Raw genomic sequence first — 12,902 nt, 5'->3', positions numbered from 1 at the left:
AATTATATAAATATTGCCAAGTTTAGAGTCTTGCACCCCCCCCCCCCCCTTCCCCCTAATGTTCTTTACCCTCGAGAAATTTCTGTGGACGCCCATGGATATTCTATTTCTTTACCATAGACTTCCTCCTCATCTTCTATTATATTTTGGAATACACTGACTGAAATAAATTACAGTACCAAAAACCAATTAATGAAGAGTAATGAAATTTCAGGAATACATTTGTCAAGGTAACATATTTAAGTGATTAACAGTGCAACATCACATGTTAATGTAAGCACGATATAAGCCATTGCAAACATGAAATGCAGGTACATTAATTACTGTAGTAACCAACAAAATGTTGAATGCAAGTATGCATGCAGATGTCAGTTTGAGGGATCAAGTTCCAAGCCTGTTGCACTTGGTCAGTCAATACAGGGACAACTAATGCTGTTTCTGGGTGATGTTGGAGTTGTTGTCTGATGATGTCCCATATTTACTCAATTGGAGACAGATCTTACGATCGAGCAGGCTAAGGCAACATGTTGATACTCCGTAGAGCATGTTGGGTTACAAAATGGGTTTGAGGGCAAGCATTATCCTGTTGGAAAACATCCCCTGGAATGCAGTTCGCGAAAGGCAGAACAACAGGTTGAATCACCAGATTAACGTAGAAATTTGCAACCAGGATGCATGGGGTGACAACGAGAATGCTCCTGCTGTCATATGAAATCGAAACCCAGACCATAACTGCAGGTATAGATCTGGTGTGTCTAGCATGCAGACAGGTTGTTTGCAGGTCCTCAACTGGCCTCCTCCTAACCAACATGCAGCGATCACTGGCACTAAGGCAAAACCTACTTCATCAGAAAACACAAAAGACTTCCACCCTGCTCTCCAATGAGCTCTCACTTGACACCTCTGAAGTCACAAATGGCGATGGTTTGGGGTCAGAGGGATCCATGCTACAGGGCATCTTGCTCAGAGCTGTCTTTGAGGGAACTGCTTTGTAAGTGCCATGTGTCCATCTGGGTCCCAGTCTTCTTACGACCATACATTCTCTTGACCACCACTGCCGGCAGTCATTTACACGCACACGCACGCGCGCACGCACGCGCACGCGCACACGCACACGCACACGCACACGCACACGCACTGAAAAGCCAAAGAAACTGGTACACCTGAACACGACATGGCTTGGACTTGACTGTCTGAAGTAGTGCTGAAGGGAATTGACACCATGAATCCTGCCGGGCTGACCATACATCCATGAGAGTACGAGGGGATGGAGATCTCTTCTGAACAATACGTTGCAAGGCATCCCAGATATGCTCAGTAATGTTCATGTCTGGGGAGTTTGGTGGTCAGTGCAAGTGTTATGCTTGCATACTTTTCATCTGTCAGAGATGCGTCTAGACCTATCAGGGGTCCAATATCATTTCAACTGTAAATGCCCCACAGTATTACAGAGCCACCATCTTGAACAGTCCGCTGCTGACATGCAGGGTCCGTGGGTTCATGAGATTGTCTGCATACTCCTACATGTCCATCTGCTCGATACAATTTGAAACGAGACTCGTCTGACCAGGTAACATGTTTCCACTCATCAGCAGTCCAGTGTCGGTGTTGACAGACCCAGGCAAGGCATAAAGCTTTATGTTGTGCAGTCATCAAGGGTACACGAGTGGGCCTCCAGCTCCAAAAGTCACTTGGTGAATGATCAAAATTTTTTTTGCAGCATTGTGCACCCCTTTTTGTGCTAAAGACAACCTTAATGTGGAGTAATGGATGTCTTTTTTCTTCTGGTACTGTAATTATGCATGTGGTTGTTCCTCTTCAACTGTAGTGGATTATTTACAACAGACTTGTTGAAGGAATAAATGTAGTGTGAAGCAGTATTTGGAATGCTCAACTCCTTAAACAGGTGTCTATAAGATGATTTTGGGGTTGGGGGGGGGGGGGGGGGCACCACAAATTATTCTCACAGTATGTTTTTGCATAATGAAGACTCCCTTTCTTAAAGGTGAGTTACCACAGAACATTATTCCATACAACATTATTGAATGAAAATATGGAAAATATGTCAGCTTTCTGATTTCTCTCTCCTCAAGATCTGCAGTGGTTGTAAGCACAAATGTGGCTGAATTAGTTGTTTTAGGAGTTCCAAAAGTTGTTTTTCCAATTTAAATTCTCATCAATAAGGACCACTAAGAATTTTGAAGTTTCTACCATATTTATTATTTCCTCACAATGTGTTACACCTGTGGTTGGTGTAGTACCTCTAGATGTCCAGAACTAAGTACATTGTGTCTTTTTAAAATTGAGGGTGAGACCATTCGCAGAAAACCAATAATAATACTTTTAAGAACTTTGTTTACCATTTCTTGTGTTTCGCAGATAGGCACAACAAAAAGACAAGACTCTCACAATTAAAACTTTCAGCCATTAAGGCCTTCATCAATAGTAAATGACACACACACACACACACACACACACACACACACACCTGCAGTCTTAGGCAACTGAGATCGTACTGCGAGAGCAGCGCCAGTGCACGATGGGAGTGGCGACTGGGTGGGGGTAAGGAGGAGGCTGGGGCAGGGAGGGGGAGGGATCGTATGGTGGGGATGGCAGACAGTGAAGTGCTGAAGGTTAGATGGAGAGCAGAGGAGAGATGGGAAAGGGGGGGGGGGGGGTAGTAGCGGAAAATGAGAGAAATAAAAAGACTGGATGTGATGATGAAATGATGGCTGTGTATTGCTAGAATGGGAACAGGGAAGAGGCTGGATGAGTGAACACAGGTACTAACAAAGGTTGAGGCAAGGAGGGTTATGGAATGTTCCTGCAATACATCCTATATTCCTGTGACCCTCCTGGCCTCAACCTTCACTAGTCACAGTCGTCGCATTTCCAGCCCTTTCCGTGTTCCCATTCCAGCATTACACAGCCATCATTCCACAATCACATCCAATCTTTTTATTTCTCTCCTTTTTCTCAACCCCCCAACCCTTCCCCACCTCTTCTCTGCCCTCCGTCTAACCTGCAGCACTTCACTGTCCTCCACCCCCACTATCCTGTCTCTCCTCCTCCTTACCCCTGTCCAGTCCGCCACTCCCATCGTGCACTGATGCTGCTGCTTGCAGTGCAGTTTCAGTTGCCTGAGACTGCAGTTATGCGTGCGTGCGTGCGTGTGTGTGTGTGTGTGTGTGTGTGTGTGTGTGTGTGTGTGTGTGAGTTTGTGTGAGTTTTTAATAACCTTTCTTAGTAATTTTGAGTATTTTTTGTAATGTGCAACTTCTGCAGGATTGCTACTTATTCTTGCCAAAAGATGCATTTCCCTTTTCCTTTCACAAGATGCATTAATCCATCCAGTGATCCATTGTTTTAGTGTTTTTTCGGACTACCTTATGTGGAAAGGTATTTTCAAATAGTGAATAATGAAATAGATTAAAATTTATGTTAGCATATGGTTCATTATAAATTACATCCCGTGTCATCTCCTGTAAGCTATTCTTAAAAACATTTGTCCTGGAGTCATTAATTTTTCCAACTGATTTCCACTGAGGAGTATCCATACTGTACGGTGATATGTTATTTATCCGAACTAACTGTGCATCATGATCAGAGAGGTCATTTGGTAGTGGTTAAAAAGTTATTTTCTTACTTTGAGCTTCACAAAGAAAACATTATCAATTAGCGTCCAACTGTCCTTATCCACCTGGTTTGTAAAGTTAACACTTGTAAATTTTAGTTATTGTAATTTACATTTAATCTTCCTGTATGCCACGTTGCTTTGTCCTACAATGTTTCCTTGCTTGATATCTCTCAAGGCAGCTGTGTAAAATGAGCTGCTTCCTTGACCACTGTGATGGCAGTTATCATGAGTACATAATATTATTCTTACAGAAGGGGGAATTTCCTTTAAAGAATTGTATAATTACAAGGAGATAGAGTAGTTGGTCAGTGTTTACGTTGAGGAGATGAAATTAGAACACTGCTGATTGACAGTGGAGGTGGAGAAAGGAAGCAAAAACTATTTCTAAAACTTGGAACTGTTAATGTCTTCCTCAGCAAGGAAAGAGGAATGAGATAGATTTGGGAAGGAGGTAGAGTCTCCTTCCAAGTCAGTTTTCCCGAATCTATCCATCTTTCTTCCACAAGGAATAACAGTCCCGAAAGCTGAGGATAGTTATTTCCCTTTCAAATGTACCTGTATACAGTATTCCAGTATTATTGTGAAGATGTTATAGGACACATAGCGAATGATGAGGTGTTTGGATACTTGCAGTATGGATCAGAGTATGAGATGAGCTCCACTTTGTCCAAGTTTTATGTGACTTCTGCATTTTGCTTTCAGAAGTAATAGGATGGAGACTGTGTTGCGTAAAGGATTTGTTCAGCTGTGGCATTCAAATATCATTAGGCATTTTTATCTATTTCCTTTGTGAAATTTCAACCAATCTTTACCTGTACTTTGTGTTCATTGAAATCAGGATCTTCACACAATCAGTGATTATACTTTTTATTTAAAGGTAGTAGTGTATTATTAGAAGACTAATTAGCTTAAATTATAAATGATTACATAAAATCACATTTTAGTTGTATTACTCATGAAAATTGTGTTGCTGCTGTGAATGATTCTGGCCTGTTAGAAATCTTGTGCTTTATAAGAAATACGCGATAGTACACACATCAACTTGTACAATTATTTCTAAGTTGCCCAACCAGTGATGTATTTGTGTTACAGAGCAAGGAGTGTAATGATTTACATATATTTTTGTGTTTTTGTGAAATTCTGTATGTTTTTTCTTCCTTTCAGTATATTGATCCCAATGTGGAAGATGAAAATTTCTACTCGGAAGCAAATACAAGTTTGGTAAGATTCAACATGTTCCTTTGTTTAAATTTATGTATTATTAATCCAAAAATATTTTTATGATAAAATTGCTATAATGTATCATTACAGTAAGTGCTATTAATTGGTAGTTTTTCAGATATTTAATTTATTTATAAGCAGGGGTTTTTGAAGTTCAGTACTGACTGGCATTAATGACTAGTAAGAGCATTTCTTTGTAGATACTGAAACATACAATAAGTGTATATACCCTGTTGCCTGCATTATGTAATCATGCTTAACTGGGTGAAGAGGAAACTTTGTTACAAACTAACTTCAGTTGAATGATTTGGAGATTGCCTTTTACCTAACACTTGTGCCTAAGGTAGTTAATTCTGTACACTGTACAAAGAAAACTGGGGGAGAGCCATTTGCAGTTTAGTGCCTCAAGAAATTGTTTTTTGTTGATTTCATCATGCATTAAAGCAAAATGAACTGAGAAATTGTGGAGAAAGGGGGAATCAGAATCATTTATTATTTTCCTGAAGCATTAATTAATGACTAGAGACATGGGGTGCAACAGCCCAAGGTGACTTACATAGGGTACTGGTATTACAGAAAAGAGCTGTGAGAGTCATTTGCGGGGCTGGACTTAGTCATGCTAAATTGTATTAAAATACTGTTTTTACAGTGATTACTATGTATGTACTAGAGTAGTCTTGCTGGTCAGAATATTGTAGCAAATCATAATCCATTCCACACAAAAATAACACAAAAAGCAAAGAAATACCACTGTGTGAAAAGGGCCGGTATGCAAGAATCATATTAGCAAATACATTGCCCATTGCATTTTAATTCCTTCAGCACTGAAGCATAAAATGTTATTTTACCTCACTTGTGAATAGAACTTGCAAAATTTTAATGATTTTTATTTTTTTCTCTTCTTTTTTTTCTTTTGTAGTTTGTGAAGGTGGCAGTATACAGCCAAAACCACTCATGATAAAAAACATGTTACTGTGATTCTGTCTAGAAGAAATAAAAATTATACAGTGTGTTTTGTCACTTTTGTCCCTGGACAGAATGTTGTTCTTTCCAGTTTAAATTCAGTTAGTTTGTTAAGTGATCTGTGATTGTGAACAGGTTTTTGGAATATGCACAATTTTGGCATGATGCCATAGCATGCCCAAGGAGTTCAGTGAGGAGCAATATTTCATGTGGAAGTCTGGAGAGAAGAATCAGTGGAAGATGTAAATGGTGTATCCGGTTTGAAGCATGTAAGAGTTAGTGTGTAAGTGATTAGTTTTCATTTCAAATTTGGAGTAGTTATGCAGAGTGAAAGTTGTGCAGTTTGGTCAAATGACTCCTTTTCTGCAGGGGTGACTATTTCTCTAATGGCAAAGCACACTGCTGCTGCTTTTTGGAGGTTACTGTGAGTGAGGTACTTTTACATAGTACTGATTTTGCTTCTCTTGGAACAGGCCACTAATAATTACAGAAATATTTTAGTGCTATTGGTCTTGTTAAATCATGAAGATGATGAATAACAATGGAAATGTTGAAACTTTCTGACAGCTTAAAACTATGTGCCAGACCAAGACTCAGACAGAACATTTCATTCTGTGTGCAATATTCTTGCATGTTAAGCTATTTAGGTAAGAGTCACAGACCAGCCTCGCAGCTTCAGTTCTTCCAGAACGTCTCTCTTACATTGCGGGACTAGCACTCCTGGAAAAGAAGACACCATGGAGAATGGCTTACCTACAGCATAAGACGGGCTGTTCCAATACTATCATCTGGAGCATGGGCACTGTGGGCAGGCATAGGCAGTAAAGGCTACACACCAGGTGGCCCTACTGCACTGTGTTCATGTCTCATTCTGTTGTGTATGTGTGCCATTTGCCCACCCCTGCCCACAGATACTTGGTCGAGGCTTACCGTCGTGTATCCTTAGGCCTGGCTCTCTGTCTGTGCACTGTGCCCACCCCTGCCCACCTCTGCTTGTGGACAGACACTCAAGATGGAACAGCAGCAAGACAATTGCATGTCTCTGGTTTGAGTCCCAGTCAAGTGCAGAGTTTTAATCCACTGTAGAGTGAATGATTCATTCAGGAAAGGAAGTGACAACAATTTGTATTTATATACTTGGAATGGAAATGGAAATGCCGTGTGGCTAGGGCCCTCCTTCGGGTCGACCTGGGAATTAAAACTGGTTAATAATGCCACATTTTCCTGTTCTTTCCTGTGACCGTCACAAGCAGGCTTTTTAATGTGTGGAAATTATACAAATCAGGTGGAGTGTGTGAAACTTTAATCCTTTCTAAAGGCGGAGTGAACTTTTCACTGTTAGAGTAAGTGTTTGCAGAGTATTTAGTACTATTTGTGCATAACCATTTAACCCTTGTCCTATGTTTCCAAGCAGTGGGGCCCAACTGTGATGCATCTGACATGAGCTGCAGTCTGCTGGGGATGGGTGGTGGGGTAAGGAGGTGACCTATGGAGGGGAGGGGCAAAATAGCAGTGTGAAGGGTGAGGAAAGATGCTGTGCTGTCTGTGGGATATGTGCATGTGTAGTGGTGGTTTGGGAGCGGGTAAGGGGTAGGTAGGTGGAGGATAGGGACTAGTGAAGATTGAGGCCAGAGGCATTAGGGGTACGAAGGTTATGTTGTAGCGAGAGCGCAATTCAGAAAAGCTGGCGTTGGTAGAAAGAATCTGCTTGACGCAGGCTGTGCATCAGTCATTGTTGAAGCACATCATGTTGGGCAACATGTTAGGCAACTGGTTGGTCCATCTGTCTCTTTGCCACAGTTTGCTGGTAGCAATTTGTGCTCACTGACAGTTTGTTAGTTGTCTCGACCATGTAGAAAGTGGAACAATGATTGCAGCTTAGCTTGTAGATCACATGACTTTTTTCTCAGGTAGTCCTGCCTTTGATGGCGTAGGAGCTGCCTGTGACAGGACTAGAGGATGTAAGCTGCAAACTACTGTACCACTACGACAACTAATAAGATGTTTGTCTACCTGAATGGTGAACTGCCAAACTGTGGTCAAGAGACCCTCAAACTTCACTATCCTTGCCTTCCACCTACTTATCCCCTTGCCCGCTCCCGCTTCAGCACGACACATGCCTTCTATTTCACCACTACATCTGCTAGTCTTTTACCCCTTCTTTGCTTCTAAAACTTAGGACAAAGAATTCTGTTTTGATATGTTAAAAATTGCACTTTCACGCAATATTTTGTTCAGAGCACTTTCATGGTTATGGATGTACCTTCTATTGCATCCGTGCTCAACATCTGTTGTTCACTTCCACCCACTAGCAATAAATAAATAAATGTACAGCAGGAGAACAAGGTTTCAAAATTGTTGATAAATTTAAATATTGAGGTGAAATCATAACTTAAAATCTAAATAAGATACCATAATGGTAAAATAGAATTAAAAAGCTGAAGAAAGCAAATTACATTACCAAAAACACAGATAACAAAAAAGCCTTTCCGTAGACGCAAAATTGAAACATTATAAAACACGCAGGACCAGAAATAACTTATGCATCTGAAACCATCTTCATAACAACTAATACAGCAGAAATTGACAAAATACTAAAGATAGGTAGAAGAATAATTATGTCATACATGAATAAAGCATATCAGGTAAATGGATGTTGGAGAATAGCTTCAAATGAAACAGTGTGCAAGAAAATAGAACCAGTAATCAACACTATGGGGAAGAAACGTTTGTCTTTCTTAGGACATATGATAACCCCAAAAAACAGAATTAGTAAAGGAATAATAGAAAATTGTGGAATAGTAAGAGCAACATTAAATGGATCACAGGGAACAAGGAAGATATGAAGGAACTCCAAAATTACAGTATATGATGTAACAAAAACAAAACACAGAAAACCAGAATTCTGCAAGACACACAAACCAGGCTGAAAATGAAGATCAATAAAAGGGCTACAGGAAGAGTGATCACAGATGAAAAAAGAAAGAAAATATCTGAAAGAATGAAGAACTATTGGGCAGACAGAAGGACAAAACTCTCACCATATAATAATAAATTATAATCATCTCTGTATAACCACTGCACTATTGAATTGTCTTATTGAGTTGTTATTGAACTGTGTCATATTATTAAATAACAACTACCTGTATAAACCTTTGTATAACTGACTAAAGTGGTTCAACGAAGGCCATACAACAACCAAAAATAAATAATGAATACATGATATACAAGGTGGTATACGGCACATAAAGGAGATGTTGACTCGCAGAGAGGCACAATGAAGAAGACTGCTGAAAAATATAAGCTATTGCACAAAGTCCTTCTTCCAAAATAAAAAACATGCACACACTCACACACACACACACACACACACACACACACACACACACACAAGCACAGCTCACATACACATGGAAACTGTCTCCAGGCACTGGGACCAGACTGCAACTACATCTGACCTGACCGGCATTCTGCTGAAGTGGGTGTTGGGAGTAAGGAGGGGCATAGGATGGAAAGGAGGAGAGATAGCAGGGTAGGGGGGGGGGGGGGGGGGGGGAGAGATTCTGGGCTGCCTGTGGGTGCTTGCAGGGAGTGGGACAGGTCTTACAACTACTCCTGCCCCGTCACAGGCATCTCCTACCCTGTGAAAGGCAGGGCTGCCTGTGAAAGCAGTTGTGTGATCTAAAATGAAGCTGCAACCACAATGCCACTTTTTTATGTGGGCGTGCGAATCAGCTAGCTGTCTGTCTGCATGAATAGCTGCTGTCAATTTGTGGTCAAGAGAGAGCTGGACCACCCAGGTGCTGAAAATGATGCTCAACATGATCTACTTTAATGACTGCTCCACAGCCTGCACCATCTGGATTCTTCCTACCAACACCACTTTTTCTGAATTGTGCCAGTGGGAAGTCTCCCTACTACATACTCTTTGTTCCCGTATCCCCCTGTGGCCTCAACCTGTGCTGGCCTCTGACGTTTACTTACCTATCCTCTTTCCTGCTCCTACTCCAGTGCCACACGTGACTTCTGTTCCACCGATGTACGCACTAGTCTTTTTCCCCTTCTCTACTCTTATCCTCTCCCCCTCCCTTCCCCCCCTCCACCTCCACCCTCCCCTCTCCTATCCCCTCTCCTCTCCCTTCCCCTCCCCCTCCCCCTCCCCTCCCCTCCCATCCCCTCCCCTCCCCTCCCCTCCCCTCTCTCTCTTCTCACCAGCACAGCCTTCCAATGCTGCACATGGAAGCCCTATCCTGTCACATGTCCCTGCACACTCCCACAGGCAGCACAGCATCTTCCCCTACCTCTATCCTGCTATCCCTCCCCCTCCCCGCCATGCTTCCTCCTTACCCTCATCACCCACCCTGTCAGATTGCTGCTCATATCAGATGCAGTCACAGTTGTGCCCCAGCACCCACATACAGTACCTTGAGTGTGTGAGAGTTGTGGTTGTGCGAATTTGTGTTTCATATTTTGAAAGGACTTACTTGTTTTAGCAGTCTTTTTCATTGTGCCTCTCTGGGGCTCAACATCTTCTATGTGTTGAGTAGCAATTTACCCTTTCCGTGGTTGTTATTCCTTCATGGTCTTTCCATTGTTTTATTTAGGCACTGCAGCACCTTATTTTTGATTTATGGGCTGAATTTTGTGGTTCTTGTTTATGTGAGTACACATTTTTACAAAACCATCCAGAGCACTATTTGTATTTCCAGTTCTCTTACATTTTCATTTTGTGTGTGTGTGTGTGTGTGATATAAATCGTGCTCAAGATTATTACAGGTCCTGTACAGTCTTGTGTAACATGCCATTGTCTGTCTGCTGATTTTGTCAACTTAGAAGTCCGTTGGTATAATTCAGTTCCATTGCAACTTATTCTCTTCATTTTGCAAAATTCTAGTAGGTATGCATTGAAAAAAATTGGCACTGTATTGCAAGAAATTGTATGTTGTGTATGTGGAAGTTCCAACATTAATTTTGCAACTAATTCATACCTGATCTTGCTGTATATCTCTGATGTCCTTTTGCCACTGACTACAGGCACTGTAACATCATTCGGCTAGTAGAGCTATGAGTACAGTTGTTATTTGTAACTGCAAGACATTTTGGAATCAAATTCAATTAGTTTGGTCTTGTACACTGAGCTTAAAATCTCCATGCTTTGGATATAGCTGTTCTGATTGACTTTCTTTGCTAAAATTCATTAGAATGTTGTCCATATAATGAATTTGTCACCCATGCATTCGTTTTCTGAGAGTCACTGTAATTTTTATCAAAATTTTGGTTTATGTTGTTGATTCGTCACTTGATATCACATAATGGTCACAAACTGTATTTTGCAAAGGAATCGTAAATGAAAATATTTGGCAGTTACTATTACTGATAAGATCTGCATACCTGACTTTTGTTGTGTGTCCTGTTAATGGGTCTCCAATGTTCCCCAGAAAATCAAAGATGTTTCCAGGTGCACTGTAGTTCACACAATGTGATTATTGTGGCATTCAAGTTTTACAGTCACATTGTGACATATTATTCATCAACTGATAAATATTATCATCCATTAAAAAGGAATAACTACTTACAGCACAAGCATACAGCATAGTTCTCCCACTACATTTCAAACATAAAAGATCAGTTTCACGGATTACAGAGGTATCCAGTGCTAGTTCCTTACACAATCTTCATCTCCATATATATTCTGCAAGACAACATATGGAGCACGCCAATCATTTTGTTTCCCAGTCCACTCACATATAGAATGGGGGTAAAAAGATTGTCTAAAAGCCTCCACACAAACCCTAATTTCTTGCATCTTATCTTTGTGGCCCTTAAATGAAATGTTCGTTGACGGTAATAGAATCGTTCTGCAGGCTGCCTCAAATACTGGTTCCCTAAATTTCTGCAATACCACATAAAATTTACAGTAGGCATGACATTTTAGTAATTTGTCTGAAATAAAATATATTTACAATTTAACTACAAATATGAGTGCTAAATAAATAAACATGTGTGTGGCTCAAAATGCTATGATCTTTTATGACTGTTGTTATTCCATTACTCTAACAGTCCCCCCACTCCCTTATTACTGGGATGTGTAGTTTGTGTCTGTAGGTTTGCAGAGTGTTGGTTTCTCCTTGTGTAGCTCCCTCAGTTTTTTACCAATGAGCATACACCCAATACAGCAATGTCCTCTGCATTGTGTAAGATTTTTAAGTTATTATTCTCTGGTTAGAAACAGTAAGCATTTATTACATGTGTATTTTGTTTTCTTTGACAGAGTGATCCAACTTATGTCCCCATCAAATTACCAGACCCAAGTGACAGAAGTTCAGGAACAGAAAGTGATGATTCATCTGTGAAGTCAGTGCGTTTTAGTAAACTTGCAGAGGTGAGTTCTTCAGAATTTTGTTTTACATCCCATCTTCTGCACTGGTAACTGTTAGAACATTTGATAAATGAAACAGCCATATTTTTTGTAGGAGGACACTGTGCTTATAAAGTTAATGATAAGATATTTGTTAAAATATTTACTTACTTTTGCCATCTGCTTACAAGTAAGGAAAGAGAGATCTCTTGTGCTTCTGCCATTTCATCAGTTTTCATACACGTGGCTTGAAGAAACCAACACACAGTTCTCTTAATATTTATGTGTTGGTTTCTACTATTTTTGTCAGTCCCATTCTGATGCTATCTTCACTCATTGTCATTTACATTATTTTGCTTGTAATTACTCTAATAGAGGCTGTCTCAAAAAATCTCCACTGTGTCCTAGCATATATTGTTAAATATGTGATGGAATAAATCCACCCATCGGCTGTGAAGAGTAGGCTTCATGGATTGCCATTATGATGCATTACTTAAAGATGTTTCAGGAGTAACAAGATAATGTGGGAAATATCTGGTCAGCAAAATATAGGTTGATCAAAAAAAGGAAATATAGTCAATTTTATAGAATGGAAACATTAAAGGAATGTCTGAAATATTAACCAATTTGGAGGACGACATTTTTCCACCAGACTGCAAATAATTTTTTTCCCCACACTACCAGTTTCGTTCATTGCCCATTCTCAGTGTGCCTCTAGTAACA

At 40.4% G+C, this 12,902-nt stretch overlaps 1 protein-coding gene across 1 annotated transcript in view; it reads left to right on the top strand.

Annotated features, from left to right (window-relative positions):
* The window catches only part of LOC124798427 (solute carrier family 35 member F5), a 166,061-nt gene that overhangs the window by 63,437 nt on the left and 89,722 nt on the right, over positions 1 to 12,902 (top strand). The window contains 2 exon segments of the mRNA XM_047261833.1: positions 4,802 to 4,858; positions 12,093 to 12,203. Coding sequence (XP_047117789.1) covers positions 4,802 to 4,858; positions 12,093 to 12,203 — 168 coding nt within the window.

The sequence above is a fragment of the Schistocerca piceifrons genome, chromosome 5 (assembly GCF_021461385.2).
Source record: "Schistocerca piceifrons isolate TAMUIC-IGC-003096 chromosome 5, iqSchPice1.1, whole genome shotgun sequence".
Classification (NCBI taxonomy): Eukaryota; Metazoa; Arthropoda; class Insecta; order Orthoptera; family Acrididae; genus Schistocerca; species Schistocerca piceifrons.
Note: the sequence above shows the minus strand (reverse complement) of the source record. Positions and strands in the feature narration are given on the sequence as shown.